This window comes from Ascidiella aspersa, chromosome 5, assembly GCF_963924565.1.
Source record: "Ascidiella aspersa chromosome 5, kaAscAspe10.2, whole genome shotgun sequence".
Lineage (NCBI taxonomy): Eukaryota > Metazoa > Chordata > Ascidiacea > Phlebobranchia > Ascidiidae > Ascidiella > Ascidiella aspersa.
The window spans coordinates 24,253,392-24,273,928 of record NC_139451.1 but is presented as its reverse complement, the minus strand read 5'-3'; the positions used below and the strand labels follow the sequence as shown (position 1 = coordinate 24,273,928).

The window sequence follows — 20,537 nt, the reverse complement described above, 5'->3', positions numbered from 1 at the left end:
GCTTCAATAAATTAGCACTGTAAATGAGTATGCTTCTGTTAAGCCGTCAAATCAACTCTGCTGAAATTATTTTTATGTTTCAAGCTAAATTGAACGTATTTATACCGCCTGCGGGTTAACGCTCGTTCGGTTAGTTAGAAATGACGTTGAAATCATCAACTAAAATATTCTCCGAAAATCCGTAGTAAACAAAGAAAACCTAAATGAAAGAGGTGCGTGGACAGCTGAAAAAAAACATTAATACGTAAAAACAATATCAAAGCCCATATAGAAGTATTTAACATTTTAAACTCATTCAATACCTCTTTATTCATGTTCAATCATAAAAATGGTGAAAAAACTAAAAAAATGTGGAAAAAGGTATATCTGGAGCAGCTTTGATTATTTCTATTATTAATGCGAATTTTACTAAAGATATGAGTTATGAATATAATCATATTTGCATTTAATGTTAAAAAATATATTTATTGTGAACATTCAAACATGGTGATTTCTGTCCAAATGTCAAACAAATGTCCAAACCAGACATGTTCATTAATCTAAACCAGGTTTGTCAAACACGAGCATTCAGGACGCATTTGGCACTCGGGACCATATTTTGTGGCCTGGGAGACCTATAAAAATTATTTCTCAATGAAAGTTGTTCAAACTTGAGTTACGCGTTGTGTGCAAAAAAAACTGTCTTTGTTTTAAGTTTTTACACCGACAGCCCATTGCTTTTTAAAACACTAATAATCGCATTTGCGTTCAGTAAACACTGTTTTCATGTGCAATTGTCAATTTAATGCTAACAGGTAAAATATAATTAATAATTCAATATAAACTTGGCCAGTTTGCCTGTTGCTTTAAACCGCTCAACATATTTGGTCCATTTTTTCTTCAGGTTCCCCATTCTTTACAAATACGTTTATTGATTTTTATTTTAACTTTGTTTACGTACTAACATTTTTATCAATAATTATTATGCGAAAATATAGCCTATCACCATATATTGTTGACTGATGATCGATATTTTACTTAAAATATAGGACGATTCAAAATGTATGGCTCATATTAAAAATAAAATCGAGAAATGATTTATTTTTTTTCTAATGTAATTTCCAATGCTAGACAAAATTTACGTTGACCATAATTACCTTAATCAACTTCCGTTAAACGGGCAAAACCAATTCTGCTGAAAAACAATTTTATCTTTTAAACAAATCAAAATTATCTATAACACTTAAGAGTTCAAAGTTCCCTCCCGTATGCGTTAGACATTATTTTGAGAAACGCTTTAAGGCAAAACCATGTCAGTCGCAACTTCTGGCTAAATAATATTTAAGAAATTCGTTTAACAAAAGTTAGGAAACAATATTTCAATTACCTTTTAAATTAAAAAAAAATTCTGGTATTTACCTGATTTTTAATAAAAACGTTGCCTACAAGATTTTAAACAAATGACAATTATATTTCTGTTGCAATTATCGTCTGTTTAGTCTGCGGTTGGTAAACTGAGGATAACATGGGTTACACAGACGTGAGTGTTAGTCTCAGATATCTAACTTAAAAATATCTCCGAACGTCGTGTACCATTACAAAACAACAATAAAACGTGTATAAGCAACATAGACGTTTTTTATTAATTGGCGACGTCAAACACACGACACGATGATAAAGTACACAGGTGTAAAGCTCAAATAAAACGCATTAATTTTGGTTGGTTTTATTGTCGTTGAATATCTCAACAGGAGTTTTATAACAGCGCCATTATTCAATTTTTAAATTCATTTCAACAATAACCATTACTCATTAAGGCGATTATTTTTTGACATAAAAAATTACAAACTTTGACCTATAAAAATGAAATCTCAACAAATTTTAAACTATTAGAAAAACATTGATTTAAACAATATATTGTTGTTTGAAGTACTGCATCGTGTCTTGGCGTCGTCAACCACACGTTTTTTTTAATTTTTAACCGACTACCGGTCGAACACAAATCAGTTATCTTTTTGTCGGGTTTATGCAAAACTCATACTACAAAATAACAAAGAAAGCAAGACGCTACTTATTTTATAATTCAAAACTGACTAAACGACAATTTCAAAAAGCTTACTATACTTTTTTTAATTTTGTAAACTTTTTTTAATTTTGTAGATTTATGTGCACTTCTAATCGATTTTGACTGGAAATACTTTTGACAAATTTCGACCTACCGTGTAAATTTTGACAAAATGTTGACTATTGTTGTTAAGTCAAAAAATAATCGCCCTAAAATCACACAATTTTTTTGCATCACAAAAACTCAAACTTAATCATCGTGTTCGTCATCGCTATCATCATCATCATCATCGTCTTCATCATCATCATCATCATCATCATCGTCATCATGATCATGATCATGATCTTCATGATCGTGATCGTGAACGACATGGTTACACGGGTCTTTACAGAAATGCTTGGCCATGTCCTCTAAATACTTTGTGGCTAGTGTGACGTCATTATCAAAAATGAAAACGTGATCGCTGTCCCCTGTAATCGTTTCCAGTAGTTGTCGGTCAAATGTCAAACCCGGTCGATTGAAGGCGTAAACGTACACCTTAAAATAAGAAAAAAATTAATTACAGGTTTGCTCTTCCACCGTTGGGACTTCAACCAACCAAAACACTCGTCTTAATTTAAATAGCAAGTTTACATTATTTTGTTTCTGTTAGAGAAAAATCACAAATGAAAATATGCATGTGAATATAGGTATGTGGTATTCTAATGCAGTGGTCTCCAACCTGTGGGTCGCGACCCCAAATGGGGTCGCCTAAAATGGATGACAGTGGATGCAGCAAACCGCATTTCTTTTAACTCAAGTAAAATACCCAAAAGTTACAGCAAATATTTACTTTTGGACTTCAATGCCATCAACGTACCCGACTTCGTGTAATTATGTTATTGAACGACACATGTCCAGCCGCAGTTCTCTAGAATTAATGAAAGACACACATAGTCACACATATGTGTTTTAATAACAACTGTAATCTAGTCCCTCAGAAGCTGCTTTTTGACCAACAATTACGTAGTGTTCTAATTAGGTATAAATTACGCATATTCATTGTGTTACTTTGTTCCAACAATAATTTAAATATATTTAGGAATCCGAAAAAAATGGGGTCGCAATGTAAATTCTGATTTCATTTTATTTAAATTGGAGTCGCCTGTTAAAAAGGTTGGAGACCACTGTTCTAATGCATACCGGTTGGCCTCGAGTAAATTTCAATTAATGATTTTAAAGTTTCAAATTTTGGTAGTTATCTTCGATCTACACTAATATAATCTATAAATGTGGAGCAGGACATAACAAGGATGTAAACAGGTCTTCTAACGCAGTGTTTCTTAATCAGGTATAGTTCACCCCAGGGTGATTACAATTTTCGCAGGGTTGAACCAACCAAAAGGGGTGAATAAGGGTGAACCGTCAGAAATGGATGATAGCTTGCAAACAGGACCGATATTCTGTGTTTTTTGTGCTTTTGTAGCTTTATAACTCTGGACTCGAGAAATTGTAGATTTGCAATGGTAAAACTTAGCTTGAGTTGACAAAAATCTAAACAACCTTGATCATTTTGTTCTGTTATACTGTATATAGACGCGATAGTTTTATTATATCATGAGACAAGGGTGAATGGAATCGGCGGATAGATGCTAGGCGTGAACAAAACTGAAACAAGTTTCAGAAGCACTATGTTGTAACGTTTGGTAGAAATGTTAGGAAAAATCCTTCGCCTTTAAGATGACATCCAACAGAACAAAAAAAAATATATATATATACTACACGTGATTTGCACTCGTGTGTTAACGGTGCGGAAGTAATTTTGTGGCAGTCGTTTTTTTTATAAATTACATATATCGTTACAGATAAGCAAGGTTGTCCCTTTAATGTGCTTTAAAAACTATTTTGTTCTATTTTGATCTACTTGGTAAAGAAATTTTAACCAACAGGTTTGATTCGACATTTCAATGATGTTGTTTATAATTGCTACCTACCAAGAAGCCTTCTTTTCTCGCTTCTTTTGCAGCTACCACTACATCGTCATCAGAATAGTTGTCAGTTATGATGCAAACAACTTTTGGTGCGTCATGTCTGGCTCCCTTGCTTTCTTTAAACATGTTCTCCATCGCGTATTTCACAGCGGCGCCGGCGTTTGACGGGCCTGAATAACATTATAGAATAGCAAGATTTAAAGCGTTTGGTTTCTCACATTTGACTTTTATGTTGTAATATTGCGACAATTAATATTTTTCGAATGAGTTTTCTATACTTATGTCTTGCAAAACCCGCTCCATAAAAACCAAACATACAGTGAAATATAGTAACCAATTAAACCATCTGTGCCAAAAATTGAGGCTTATCCCATGATTGTATGACATGCAACTTTTTAACTGTCGCGAAAATAAAGGAAATTATATAATATGCCGCCTTGACCAGCTACACAATTAGCCATGGTAATACATAAAGCTCGTAGATACTTACCGTTAGAAGTTGTGAATAACTGTGACATTCTTATGTCAATTAAATCGTAGAACGTAGTTAAGTTATGATCGTAATCATTGAAATCGACCACTGAAGAGACGACTGGGTTTTCGTTGAAGTACAGCGCGCCGTATTGGACGGAGTCATCCGCTAAGATCGTGTTCCTAATAAGGCAAACATATTTCAAAGTATTCAATAATTTTAAAACAAGTTGAAAATCTTAAATGTTTGTTTAGGCGTAAACAATGACTTGAAAAAATACGTTTAGTACAGTGACTGCTAGCCAAAATATTCTCATTTATTATGGCAAACTTAACCCAATGAAAACATTCGCTTTGATATTTATACTGCAAAATACAAGTGACAATTACTTTTTTGTTAATTGGAAAACAATTTTAGAAATTAATTTAAAAAATAACAAATTGAAAATGAATAAAAGAGATGTTGAAAATGAATAAAGATATATTGGAAACGTCCAAAATGATACCCATAGTTCTGTATGGGCCTTACAAATATTAGCACGCAAAACAAACTTACTTAGTTAATTCATCCATAATCAACGGCATCATGACACTTGCAGATTTGAAATTGAAAAGCGATACCCAGTCGAATACCACATATGGAGGACACGGACCTTCGGGGAAAAAAGTTGTTCAATGACAAAATGTTCTACAGGCAGTAAAGAGCCTCTGTTTTAAGTCATTTTAGTGAGACTGTTGCAATACGAATCGACACGACCGACGAAGAAGAAGCTTCTCTTTTACATGCACATTTTCAACTCACATGCTTAGCCTTTAAAAATAGGTTCAGCGTTTTTATAGTTTCGTTTGGCATAAATGGAGTCTCATTCAGTATTACGCCGCTGTTTATTATTTGAAAAGCAGTCACATTTATGGATTTCCAAAATGGTTTAAATCGACTGCTACAATTATTGGGGATCGTTCTACAGCTAATTAAAGAGGTTCCATTTGTCAAAATATTTTCTTCGTGTAAGTTCTTACGTGCGCAGCAGGGTAGCTCTTGACTCCATGTGCCATTAGCTTGACATACGCTACTGTTGCGTCCTTCAGGGTAGATGGAATACGGCAAAGCATCGCATTGGTAAGAGCACACCGACCCAGTGTTGTTGCCGTCAGTACAATTTATTGTTCCATGTGGAATAAAGGACTGTGACGGACATTGAGTTACTGTAGGGGAAAGATAATTAAGTCAATGTTAAAAATTGCTTTCTTAACTACAATAAAACAAGGCAAAAGCAATTTTAAAACTTTTCCAGGTTATAATATGCAAGAGTTTGCGGCGTAGAACCCGTGTATTTCTAGTTTTAATCGGATAACACAATTTCGTATTATAAAAATATTACTTTGCATATTACTGTATATTGAAGCCGCCAAACAAAGGGATTTCTTTTTGTTTTTCCTACAAAATAAACAAGTATATAAGGTTGCTTACCTGGGACAGCTTTGATTATCCCTATGATTAATGCGAATCCTGCTATTGCGACGAACTTCATTGCAACCTCACAGTTAGATTATATGCCCTGTGTAAACTAATGATGCTAACTTGTCCGTTTCTGCAAAAAATGTAGCATTATCTGCATTTAATTTTAAAACAGATATTCTCTCGAACTTTCAAACACCGCTATGTTTTTTTTGTCAAACTGAGGTCTAAGCGTGCTCAATAATGTAACCAATATATCGGAGTTTTTTTATTATCTACAGCGCGAAATGCCCCTTCAATAATCTTCACAAATAGGTTAACACTGAATTTTCTTTTTTACATTGCTTTCCGGAACAAACATTAGATTTTGGCAGCAGTTCTTTATAAAAACGAGTTAATTTTTTGTCTTTTCATATGTGTGTTATTAGTACATATGATGTAGCTATAAATTACACTTATAACAATTCCAGTGCACTTTCTCTCATACAGTGCGTTCTAAGTCTAAGTGCGATCAATAGTGGTCCCATAGTTCAACCTAAGGCATCAGGTTATGGCCTCTTTGCAATAACAAATTGCCGCATTTTCGAGAGACAACTTAAGATTACCGGCACATTTAATTAGGCGTTTCATTGATTAGGCTTGGCAATCAAACAATACTTAGAAGCTTTAAAATGTTTTCGCAAACTAAAATTCTGTTAGACATATAGCAAGAATATTAAAGTCCATACAGCAGTAACATCTGATGTTAGAAATGAAAAAAAAAGAGTTATTCAAAACGTTCAAAATGCTACCTATACTTCTGCATGGGCTTCTACATTAATACTATATGTCTTACTACAACCGCCATCATTATGCTCCAAAGTATATTCTGTTACCATTGCACTTTTAAGAGTTCATTTGCTGTGCGAACGTTTCACTGACTTTCTGCGTTCTGTGCCTTCGTGTGGCAACGGGCAAACTTTAAATATGGCACAGGATGCAAGTGACCTGGCAGTGGTTTTAGAGGTTGACTGGCATAACAGTCAGTAATGCGACAAGAATAATTCTAAACTGTTTGGCCTTTCTCCGCTTGTCCGGTGTTATGTTTCGAAGTACCGGTAACTTAACGGCGGTAAGTTAAACAACGTGGCGCCAAGTTGAATAGCAAATCAGCAAACGACATCTTGATCGGTGCCAAAAGCAGCACCAAGGATGTGCACTATATTTTAAACAAGGGCCATAATATTCAATTTTATCATGATAGATAAGTTCGTATGTCGATTTAAAAAAATAAGTAGCAAGCACAACCTTCGTTTAATTTGTTGAAAACGGCGTTATAAAAAAGTAGCAAAACGTACAAACATTTCAATAGAGTTAAATGAAAAATTTACAAAAATACGTTTTTGAGACTTCCTAAAAATGTTTTGACGGACTATTCGACATGTAGGTATCATATTACCAACAAAAAATCGCTTTAGCTTGAATATACTTGCAATCTTCAATACAATACATGCTTTGCATCATGTAAATTTCGCAGCTGCTTTTTTGGGTCGTTTACTAAAACGAAATTGCTTTCATCTAATTATTAACTTTTAATTTTATTTTACGGAACCGCACTGGTATTTTAGGATATCCCCTATGCCTTCCAAACACGTGTATATTGACATCTTGTTTGCAGACTTAAAAACTTGACAACTTCTAAACGTGACGAATGGTTTACAAAACTTGACCTGCATGTATACGCCGAGGCCGCGTTCGGGGTATGTTTAGAAAGCCGACAATGCGGAAAACAATGGTATTTACTTACTGTACATTAAACAAAACTAAATATTATCAGCGGACTTGCTCTTACTTTGATACCCGTTTTTAAACACACGGAACAACGGATGTTTTCACACTCTGGCCATTTTGGAAAAGTTGGTGTTTTAAAGGTCGTATAGCCTACCTAACTTATACAATAATAAAAAAGTTTTAAATAATGTTCGAAATAAATGTGTTATGATTGGCATTGGTGCGAGTTTAAATGCTAACTTTTTTTTTAAAGATTTAAACACCCTTAGCGTACCGCTATTCAATAACAAAACAAAACATTTTTAAGGCTGCTTTTACCCCCAATTATATTTGTCTCGCAACTATATTAACATATTTGTCAAGTTTTAATCAAACAATAGCTATGTTGTCAGCTTCTACAAGGTTTTTTTTTTATGTCAGGCGTGTATTTCATTTGCAGCAATATTTTATTTAGTATGGTCTTCTAATAAAGAAGCCTATGATAGCTTAAGCTTGTATTATAGCGTTTATCCAAACAACTTGGCGAGGTTAAAAGAACACAAGATAATTTTTATTATTAACGTTTTGATATCTTTAAAATATAACGTTGAAATTCATATTAAAGTATGTTGCGTATTTGCTGTAGCTCTGTTACTATGGCTTGCTCAAACACAGCAATTATCAACCTTTTTTAGGGACCTTAACCTTAAAAAGAACTAATGTGATTTTAATTACAACTTAAAAAAAATCCTTTAAAGAATAATTAAGTTATGGTCCGCAGTCAATTTATGAATAAAAATCATCAAAATTATCTCACAATACCATTTTTTATGTTGCTTTTTTGAAGCATTTTAAATCTTGGACTGCCAAAAATGTACCCATCACAAAAAACGTTTGCCATCGGGGTATAATTCCCGCAGCCTGGCAATTTTCACTGATCGCAGAAACTGTACAGAGATATCGAAATGTTGCTGGTGGCAGATTTCCTTTCACGTTGTTGAGGGCTTAACTCAGTATGGCAGAATGCTGTCGACTTGGCGACTATGTCGGCCGAAGAATCAGCCAGAAAACCGAAGAAATTGGTGCAAAAAAAATTTAAGTAAAAAAAAAAAAATTGAAAAAAACAACAAATTTTTTTACAATTTTTTTGAAAGTTTTTTTTCCGACATCCAATTTACAAAATACCTTGTGGTTGTTTCCACACATATTTAATCACATCTATTTTTGAACAGCGGAAATATGTAATAACATTACATACTACAATTGGCAGAAATTAATTTTGTTTGTGTCATTTTGAAAAACGTTATATGGTTATGGTAGTGTGAAGCACATTGTTTGGTGAGAAAACGTCAGCGTAAGGCATATAGACTGTTTATTATTTTAAAAAGTACACACTTTTGATCATACTATTTTTACGTGTTTGCAGTTTTACTTTGAATTGGCAAGTACTTTTTCCTGTATATTGAGTTGAATTCCCCATTCCTGTTAAATGTACAGGCATAACATTTGCATCAGCATATTAAGGATCTAGCAGGCTATGCTTCTCTACCTAAGGCCTAAAGTATATTTTTGGTTGTTTAATTACGCAAATGCAAAAATGTTCGCGCTCCGCGCGAACTTTAGCCTGGTTTTGCTGGGTTTCTGTGTCTTTTTTTTCAGCAAATCTATCCCAAAGGTAATATGCATACTATGGGGCATGTTGCACTGTGACTGTGACCATTTCTATTAAATTTTATTATAAATATCATTATTTCGAGCAATATAAATTGAAAATTTATCCAAAGAATATTTTTTCGTGCTTTTTAATCTGGTTTTGAGCAGCACGTTTTCACACAGGTTTGCCTGAAAACAGCTATCTATGTAACAAAGCAAGAAAAGCAAACATGTACGTACACAAAAGCAAAACATGTACGTTTTAAAGCAAGAAAAGCAAACATGTACGTACATCCCCAGGCCCCAGGTTGTACCTTCACATGTCCCTTGTGTACTTGTTAATGACTTAATGTCACAAAAATTTTCGCCTGTCGCGCTACGTTTTGTTGTCTAGTTTACTTATTAATAGCCTTGTTTATCGCCAAAACATGGCAAGGTTCATAGATTCCTCAGGCGAACACATCATAAAAGTTTAGGGACACGACCAAAAGTCGAAGAATTTTCGCCAAAAATGTTTGTCACCAGAAGGCTGACAAGATTCTGCCAGCCTGGCTTAGCTCTTTAACCGATGTACACGGTCCACCCTAGGGTGCATTAAAATATGCATGGGGTGCACCAATACGAAAAGGTATATACAAGTGTGCATCACGAATTGTTAATGAACCATTAATAATTTGACTTAAGATTGTTTAAATGCTGTTTTATGACATTCAATAGTACTCGCAAGCAGCCCGCAGCCATAATCTAACTCTCAGCGACAGTGTGTAAAACTTTAGCAGGTGCACTCGGTTCAATTGACATGATGATATTCATATGCATAATATTTATTTTTCATATCGCTTTTTACCCCAGTTTACCTTTTAAAGTAAACGTGGTGCATTAGTTCGTCACAACAACTTAAGAGTTCACCAAACCAAAAAAGGTTGAAGAGCACTGGTTTAGGGTAACCTAATCTTCATTTCGATGTTCTTCAGCGAGTATTTATGCCCCCTGAAACCAAGCCAGCTTGATGCGCTCCAGTTTTCCACCGCACCATTCAGGTACTTTCCGTTCAAGTTGGAGTTGTAGCAACTGGAATGCCACCAAGGACCATGCTGTGCGCACGTTCCACCGTTGTTGTCGTGATCAGCGTCTTTGGTGCTGAAAGGCATGCGATCGTGGTAATTCATCGAGTCACCTGGAAGTTTAAACGATGTAATTTTAATACACTTAACCATAACCTGCGGTATGATCGACGTTTACTGTTAACATACGTTTCGGAATTAGTTAATGCCATCACCAGTGTAAAAATTTAGCGAAACATAAAAAAAATAACAGAAAAAGAATAGAATAGGAGATCACGAAGACGATTATTTATTGACCTATCAAATTAAAAATTTAGACCTAAAATGTCAAAATTTTGACAAATTTTGACCTCCCTCAAAATACTTTGTTTACTGTTAAGTTGTTAAGAGCGTTTGGGAGTGTTTTATGAGCGCGAGAACTTAAATGAGTTGTTTATTCGAAAACATGCAAAACTCTTAAAAATGATTTATATCACAAAGACAAACAGCTATTCCAAAATGCCATTTTTAAGACAAACAAGACGCTGGTTATTTAAAAAAAAGTGGAAAAAAAGTTGTAAGTCAACAGTTAAACTAAAATACAGGGTAAAAGGCAATTGATCCAAGTCAGTACAACACTGTGACCTGTACTAGAGAGTTGATAATGTTCTTGAGAAACGCAGGTGCAAGGATAAAAAACTTAAATCGAGTTTTTTCTTAGATCGGTTTAGTTGTTTGCTCTGAGGAACACGAATGTTTTATGTATATTCTTATTTTATTTACAAGTAAACCGTACATTTTAGGTATAACATCTAACAATATCTAATTTTACTGTTTAAATTGAAGAAACAAATTTACCTGCTGTTCCGGAATAGCCTCCAATGTGTAATTGATAAAACGTGTCTTCTCCTCCCAAAGAAAACAAACTAAATAAACATTATATTTACAACTTTTTTTAAACATAATAGAATACTTGAATGTCCAGCATTATTTTGGTTATAACCATATGTGAATCAAGGGCATAGGTGAACGTGGTACACCATAAATATTTTTTTGCCTTTTTCTAAAAAAATTCTCGGCGGTTTTTCTAGCGTGTCTTGTGTCAGTTAATAAAATCGATTTTTGCCCACAGCCGCCTCTAATATCATTTGACAGTATAAATGTTTCTTTTTTGCTTATTTTTAACATCTTTGTAATGTGGCCTTTGTAATTGAAGTAACATTTATCCAACCAACCTAACAAAATAAACGAGCTGTGTGTACTGTGGATTTATCGCTCTATCAAAATTACACTTTATTCCAACGTAAACTACTCAAGCAAGTCTTATAAGCAATGTTTGGCAGCTTTGACAAAATACACGCGCCTTTTCGCTATGTAGGCCTACTTTGTGAGTTCGGCTTGGCAAAGTTTTTTTTACGCTTTTCAAAATCCTCCGCCCCGTGTGCTTAAAGTGTTGCGAGACGTCGGGCAGTTTTTGTAGTTCGCTTCAAATAGTATTCGACAAATTGCCACTATTTATTTCATTAAGCTTAGTACAGGGTTAAGATGAGGTTGATAGGCCTGTAACATCATAAGAACAACGAGAAATGAAGTTTTCCTAAGTTGAATTTTGCAATCGGATTATATCATGCACAAGTTATACCACTTTCTGTAACAAACGTATCAATGCAGAACACATATTCAGCGGAATTAGAACAAAACAGGCGGCTGTTTTGTATACTTCCTCATAGATTATGTCGCTACAAAAACAAAGTTTTGACAATACTATTTAATTAAAAACAATTGGCGAACTATTGGGCAGCAAAATTTGGAACAATAGTAATTTAGTGCCAGAAGTATTTGCGGAGTTCGGGTAAATTATTGATACAAACGAAATCTAAGAGCGTAATTTTAGAATTTTTTGAACGTCATGATTGGGAAATTCAGCAAATTAAGTTTGTTTAACAAACTGATAAAGTAGAAATGGGGTTACCTGTACTCGGCGTATCGTTGTTCGTTATCCCAGTCTTCCAAATCAATTCGCAATGTATAATTTTCTCCAGATCGATTAGTTATTTGGTAAAGATTTTCCAAACCTATAAAGGAAAATAGTTTTTGTTGCGGAAAATATCATACTGAATGTCCAAAACCGTTTAGTGATTGAGAATACATAACATAGTATTTGCTATATTTTAATTAGCATAACACCCTTGTCTATAATATCTAAGTAATCTTGCTTATAAACTTGGTAAGAATACTTTCCTTGATTTTGCGTAACGTTATTATGTTAAGTTTGTGTATAAGGTCTATATTAAAATTAAATAATTTAAACAATTTAGTAGCTCATATATAGTCAGCGTTTTGACATTGAAACACAAAAAGTGTATCGGCTAACATTAAAACAACTTGTGAGTAACCTACCAAGCCAGTATTCACCCCCTTTGACTCCGAATCCGTTACGATATTCGTTCCATGTTCGGTGAAAATCTACTGTGCCGTTTATTCGTCGCTGGATTATCTGCATAAAATCCATGCGTTTCAGTTGTTAGCCAATCGTTAATGTTAAGATACGGTATTACTAGAATCTAGATAAATTCGTCCATTATTGCGCGTCAAAATAAACTCGCATTTTTTGCAACAATAAATGCTGACTGTACTGTAAACGCACGTATTCCTAAACTATTAAAGTCATTCTCGACTTGAATGGTAACAAATTCCTATTTATCCATTTTTAAATGCCAGGTATGCTAATTATGAACAGGACGTCTTTTGGCCGATAGAAGTTCTAGCGATGTATTCCAAGCCACGACCTCGGCCATTTCATGGCCATCAGAGCATCTAGAACTCTAAGGCACAAAGCTGAGGTGGAAGATTACAGTCATGGACAGTTTCCTGGTTCATCATGTGTTCTTGCGAGGAGGGCTTGTCGGCGACTGATTTGACGATAGTAACGCTATTCCTACTTGACATGGTCGAAATATATTTTGGTCGAAATATTCTAATCTTAAAGACGTATATTTAAACTTGGCAATCCGGAGTTCTAATGATACAAAGCCGATATCGGTGGCCAATGCGACTTCCAAAGTTGCTGATTCCAATTAGTAATATACACATGTGTGTTATATGTAAGTCAAATATAACTAGTTTTAACCTTTTAGAGGCTATTATCATAATTCCCTTGAAACTATACCCGAGTCCGACGTGCGCTTTATCACATTAAGAAACTGATAAGGCCGCAAACTGTGAATTGTAAAAGTGTGATAGAAAATAGTGGAACATTTTCCAATCGTATGTTGTTGGTGGATCAATTATTCGAGACCCCTATTGTAGAATTGCTCCATAAACCTTATTTAAGTATACGAAAATGGGTGAAAGGCGAGTGTAGTCTCAGCCGAACTAGGGACTCGACAAAAATTGGTGCATTTAGCCGGAGTCGGTTTCGTGACTCGGGTTAATTTTTTGTCAGGAGTCGGACTCAGGTTATTTTTAACCGACTCCACAGCCCTGCTTTTACAAACCATCCACCCTCCGTGGTCCGTTGATTGGTCGCAGTATACTTCCAGAGGTTTGCCGTAATTTTGTCTGAACGGGTACACGGAGTAAACTCCGCTATCGTTGCTTCTGCTTTGTAAGGCTCGGCAGCTCGTTGGGAGAAGATTCTCTTATGGAAAATACAGACAGAAAATATCGAGTCGATATCTTGTTTGAACCAGTTTGCTAAATTAACTCGGACGAGCAATGATCGGAGATTTTGCGTTCCTCAAAAAAATAATAGTAATAGAATTGCAAGAGTGACTCGTTATATATATTGATATTATCAATCTCATTAAACCGCTTGTCAAAATCAAGTAAATTTGCCTAAGTTGTTTAAATGTTCTTAACGTGGTTCATGTGGTAAAAATAACAAATCTCATGCTAAACAAAAACAATTTAAAAATATTTTTAAATGGTTTTGCTAATTACTCAGCTGTAGACCCTTAGGAAATCTAAATATACAAGAGATCCTAATTAAGCTATAGAAATTTTTGTTTTTGATATTTTTCTACATAAAAAGTTAAGAAGCGTTTGGTTGCCGTACCCACCTATTCGTCTTTGTATTTCGATTTCAAGTTCGGCTTTTATGTCTGGGCAGGACTCTTGGCAGCTTCCCTTCATTCCTTTTTCGCCTTTCGCCCCATTTGCGCCCTTTTCACCCTCTGGGCCCCGTTTTCCGGGCGGTCCCACCAGCGTTTCCGGTTGTGACGTTTGACCATCTCCGCACGACAGCGTCACCTGGTGATGAGCATTGTGCGAACTGACTCCTACCAAAGCCGCCGTAAATAAAAGCAACCGAAGTGTATCCATTACTGCGTCAGTTGGCCGATTTACCGTATGATTTTGGGATGGAAACCAGTGTGTATCAAAGTCTAAAAACATTTAAAACTGAGATTGATTACTTTGATTACATTAACTTTTTTATATTTCAGATAGCATGTAAACATTTACTTGCTTCCATAACTAACTTGCTGTCTTGCTGTTATCCAGTTTTCTGCGCTAACCTGTATGTGTTCTATAGGCTACATCAGTGTGCGAAGAAAAGTAAAACATTACAGGGTGTAAATCACTTACCGGATGCTTTTCAAAGGTATATGCATATAGGTTTAGCAACAGTTTACGTTACTACCCACTATTTAGAACAATAAGTCAAATTTAAAATAAAAATAACATTTTATACCTTTTTGGTTTGCTTAGTTTAAGTTTAACTAACTAAAAGCTGTTTTTTTTTTGTCTTACTCCGATCTAATTAAGCTCGGATGTACTGTTCAATAGCAATTTAAATCTGTCTACAGATCCGCTTGTTTTTCAGTTTACTTCTCATTGGAAGATCACGAGTCAAAGTTATGCTGTCAAAATAAAATACGACGCAGACAGAGCTTTAGGAACTTGTTGACTGGAAACAGTTGCCTCAAGCTAAAACATACGTGATTCATATTTGCCGAGAGTAATCGTCTTGTAAACTTTATGTCTCTTGTAAAACATGTTTTCGGCTTGGTTGAACACTGGTTCATACTTGCTTCAAGTAGTTGCTAAGTATGAGGTTCACTTGGCTTCTAAGTTGCAAAAACGACATTTCAAGTTTGTTTTAATTTGCACAAGATAAGGACATTTACTGGAAAAAAACTAACGCAGGCTGTGCCGTTCAAAAACTGCATTACCTTTAGATGTCGTTGTCGGCCTATCTACTAGCGTTAACCCCATAAAGCCACCTATACATGCCGTATTTTGTATTAACATTTCTTGTGCGGGTACTTTATATTTACGTTTATTTTAGGACGACTTTTCCTGAATGTAAGACAGCGTGCATATACTTAGCTTATTTACTAAGTTGTAACGCTTTAAAATCAACACACAGGAAGTTTTGTTAAACGAGCTGAACGTTTGACCAAACATGATACGGAATTATACAACGCATTCTACACAGAACGGAATAAGTCTGCTGGCTTTGCGGGAACAACCCAATGATACAAAGCTGTAAACAAATGTACAACTTGCTAACTAATACTTTTATTTATGAAACAGTGCAACTCCAATACTTTCGCTTGTATTTAAATATATTAAATTATAAAACTATATGTAAAAAATACCTCCTGTTATTATGCTTAGGTGTAACCTGCCCAATCATAGATACCATATTTTGTTAAAACTTTTCCCGAAAGAGATCAAATCTATGTAATCTAAAATCCACGCATCTGTCATACACATATTGATAAGAAATTGGAGTCGTGTTTTCAAAATTTACAGCAATCGGGACGTTTAGTTGAAAACATTTACCCCGATCTTATCTGAACTGAATAATTTGCTGGGCTTCTTTAAATGTATCCAAATCAACTAAACGTTGTGGTGTTTTAAGATTTCAATATATAGGACGAAAAAATATTTTTTCTGAAATTTAGGTAAAAAACGGTAAATTCTATTCCATCACATACGGCTCATGTAGCACCATATGTCGTTCAAACTGGTCTTTAATTATTTGACAGTTAAAATAGCCCCTAAAATACCATTGCAGATGTTAGACGGCGGTTTGAACATACTCTAGTTCGTCTAATGCAAATGTTTTAGGTATTGGTTATGAAAGTTTTTGCATGCAGCGCGAAAATGTCTTGTACACACCCCTCACCTAAACTACAGATGTATTTTCGGATGTAATGACAATTACTTCTTAAGTGTGTTTTTTTGGCATACCTAACCCACACCGTAATCCAGAAATATGCGAGTCTTTTTAGAAATGTATAAAATTTACTAGAAAGAAGTTCTTCCGGTACTTTCTTTGTTTTATCCGACTTTTCATCTACCTACACAGGATGCCTTTATTTGGGAATGCGACAACACCACGCAAACTATAACGACACACAACAAAGGAGATACGGTATTCCGTATACGTGTCCGTAACGTCGGATGAAATAAATAAGTCACAAAGAGCTTCTTTCTAGTATCCTTTTCCTGGTAGCAGCAGTACAAAATTGTATTGTCTCAAGGCAGGCCGTTGTCGGCGCCTGTGCCCGCATCGCAATCAGTGAGTGTAGGCTTGTAATCAAGCGGCGGTAATCGTACGTGGTGCTCGGTTTCTAGAACCTTCGATTCATGGATAGGCGCCAGCTGCTCTTGGGAAATTGTGTCGTCTTGCTCTGTTTTTAAACCGATATCGGTTGAAACCTCTTCTTGAAGCGGCGCGTCGGTCGAAGGCCGGCGAAGCGAGTTTTGGGCGTTTTCGGATGCAATGAGACTTCTTTCTTCTGTCTGTCATGGCGTAAGCGAGTTTCCAAAATTGAATAGGTAAGTTATTTTTTAACTAATTTATATTTTGAAACGTTGGAATTGCAAACATTTTCTTTTGACTCGAATTGTTGCGAAGAGCATTCATATTTTATTACTTTTAACAAATAAGCTCTCTGCTTATTATATATCTTCGTCGATGTTTCGGCAACCTATTCGTGTTGCCTACTTCAGGGTAAAGGAACTGTTTTTTGAGATTACAATTATGCCCGGTAACAACAGTTATATATATATTTTATGTCAAAAAGCTACTTAAGTTCGCTGTAATGGTAGATAGGCTACCTTCAATAAGGGAAACGCAACCAGTCTTATATATGAGGATTGCCGTTAGAGAAAAAGCAAGGGCAGAACGTTTGATGAGGTTCGAAAAGTGTAATTGCCAGTAACAAGCGTGCCGTTATTTGTTGGTCGGTACCACCCAGGGCGCGAAATGTACACACGTGTTTAATCAATTATTCTGTTTCTGAAATCCGTTTTTAAATTAGTCAGACATTTCTGGTTACGGTTGTAAAAACACACACAAACATACCAAAGGGATATGGAGTTGGGAAAATAAACAGGCAAGTTTTTCCTAAATAAAACTTATGAAAAATAGCGCTTGAAACGAAACAATTCATAAAGATAAAACGGCGATTATTTACGTCAAAATAGGAACACTATAAAGCAAAGCAAAACTCAATATTTGTGTTCAAGCACACAACGAACCATGCTTCGAAACTTTCAAATATTGCTAAAAAGCGTCTTAACCAAATTATCCAAGATAACATCATTGGACAACAGAACAAAGGCCTTGCTTTCGAAATGCGCGAATTCACTTCACCTTTCAAGAACTAAAATCAGGGGAAACACACTTTCGTGAAAATTCATAGCAGCCGACAAAACCAATAATTTCCCAAAACACGTTGAAATTAGGGGATTCAGTGTTCCCTAAAATATTGGCTCGGCAAAACATTAGGCTTGGAGCATTAAATGAGGTGGCAGTAAAAATTTCGTCGTGTTTAAAAATAACAATACGAAGCATCGATTTTTATTGCAATAGGCGTGCGTTATGCTTAACTGGCGATTGTATGCGGACAACAGCAGTGAATTGACGTTTACATTACGCCACAAAACACGCGCAACAGTGGGGTTACCATATATTTAGCACCCAAAAAGCGGACTTTTTTGCAGGCAAGACAAACGAATGTAGAATTGTTACGCTTGAGTTTGATGATGTTTTACATTTCCTTGGTATTTGCATGCTAAAGTTACAAAACAAAGCAAAGCAAAAGTTACAAATACAGACACCAAAACAACAAATCAAATTTATTTTTCAAATTCAGCTCATGAATACTTTGCGGTCCCCTTAACGTTTGCCAATAGGAATGATCACTTTTTAACGAGATCAATGTGTAATTTGTTGGAAAACCTTTTTTTAAACCAGCAATGCAGCATGTTTCATGGCCAGAGTAAATTAAAAAAAAATACAGCGTCTCGCCAAAAAGCCTTGTTGAAAGTATAAGCAAGTAACTCGAAATGCGAAAAAAGAGGACATTTGGGCATTTTGAGCGTCCTCGAAAGACCATTCACTTTTCTTGAGAAAAGATGAGAAACCCTCCTAAAAGAGGTCATGTGGTAGGCCTATGCAACAGCAGCTCTAAGGCTAGCGCGGCGCTGCTACCTTATCGTAGTTGACCGTAGAGTCGTCGCCCGTCGGGTTCATTTCGACCTCTGCCTCGCGCTGTCTATTTTCGAGCACGGGAGACGGGGGCTTCGAGTTGCCGTCGCCTGTTTCCGCCCGCTGCGACAGATCCGATTCGTCGACGACTGGAAGCACCCTTTTCAGCTGCGAAATAGCGAATGTTTCAGGCCAGGAGTCACTAAACTTTTTTTCACAAAGGGCCCGATAACTGTAAATATCAAGATTGCGAGTCGGATAACTGTGTGTGTGTTTTTAAAGTGACATAAAGCTTTAATTATCACGATTTTTGCCTAAAGAACTTTCCTATGCTTAAGTTTATCTATTTATTTTACCTGGAAATATTGCATGTTTGTGTTATTTTGGCCTACTGTAACAAAAAATTAAAAATATTATGTTGAGTGCCCATTACCTTCTAACCCATTACCTTCTAACCCATTACCTTCCTCAGTTAAACGATTTATATTTTAGAAAAATTAACTTATTTTTACTTAAAAATGACTTTGGTGCACAATGGTTGAGGTTGTAGAAGAAGCTCATACAGAAGTAGTTATCGTTTCAAACGTTTCGAAAATCTCCTTATTGATTTTCAACATAGTGAGAAGGCACTGATTCTAGGTATATATATATATATTGCTGACACAGACGGAAGAAAAGAGAAAAGACATCTGCTTTCTAAACCAGGGTAGTTAGTGTACTGCGATAAGCATTTACAGTCAGTGCTTTCTTACTATGTTGAAAATGAATAAGTAGAAATTCGAAACGTTCAAAATGATACCTACTTCTGCATGGGCTTTGATATTCATACCCAATAAAGATATAGTAGGAACATTTAAAAATGACTTGTTTTAAACAATAGACGCCAATGGAATTAAAAACCATGTAAATGCATGAAATGTTAAAAATATGTGTCGTGTTTTTAGGACTGGCAAAAAGCTTCACCTTTTTAAGATAACCAATCGCTGTTCCAAGCGACCCTATCAAAAACGCGATGCCAGCTGCCACTCCCGCAATAGCGCCGCCAGTGTCAAACAGGTTGTACTCTTCAACGACCACTGGAGGGACGTAAATAACCTCGGCATCTCTGGCCGCGTTTTGGCATAGTTTCATATGGCACGTGTCTTCAGGCGCACATGAAGTACAATAATTTCCCGCGAGGAACGGTTGTGGCATGTACGTGCGATTGAAGTCGCCTAAAAACACATAATCGACTGATGCTAATCTCCTTACTCGCGCCAACCAATGAAAGATGCACACACATATGTGTTCAACAACTTTAATCTAGCCATTCTAAAGCAGTTTTTAACCATTGATTACGGCTTACGTATTGTTAGTACATGAATCTTATTGCAGATCTAACCAATAGTTTGCTTATGGCAACAGGATTAGTATTCTTATAGCGATTAGCCGAAAACATTTGATAGTGCGCGTAGGAACAGACCGTGTTGTTCAATGTTTCTAGTGACGTTATGTAAATCATGGCCTCGTTTTTCTGCGGGGTAATTATTATTTTCTTTATAGCTCGATACAGAATTTTAAAGCTATTAAGGTCGAGTAAATTACGATTATCTTAGTAAAGACGATTCAATACGTACTATTAAGCTACATTACACAGCTGTGCACAGTGTAGTTAAAATATTCTATATACTATATTAAAACTATATTATTTCTTGGGCAA

At 35.5% G+C, this 20,537-nt stretch overlaps 1 protein-coding gene across 1 annotated transcript; it reads right to left on the bottom strand.

The window, feature by feature from the left end:
• Window positions 1-9,429: 9,429 nt before the first annotated feature.
• LOC146145531 (ficolin-3-like) lies at window positions 9,430-14,864 on the bottom strand. The gene is made up of 6 exons (XM_083389840.1): window positions 14,451-14,864; window positions 13,887-14,029; window positions 12,790-12,886; window positions 12,362-12,464; window positions 11,248-11,315; window positions 9,430-10,523 (listed from the first exon to the last, which is right to left on the bottom strand). The coding sequence occupies exons 1-6, from the start codon at window positions 14,782-14,784 to the stop codon at window positions 10,285-10,287; spliced, it is 984 nt and encodes a 327-aa protein (XP_083245966.1). The 5' UTR covers window positions 14,785-14,864; the 3' UTR covers window positions 9,430-10,284.
• Window positions 14,865-20,537: the final 5,673 nt, after the last annotated feature.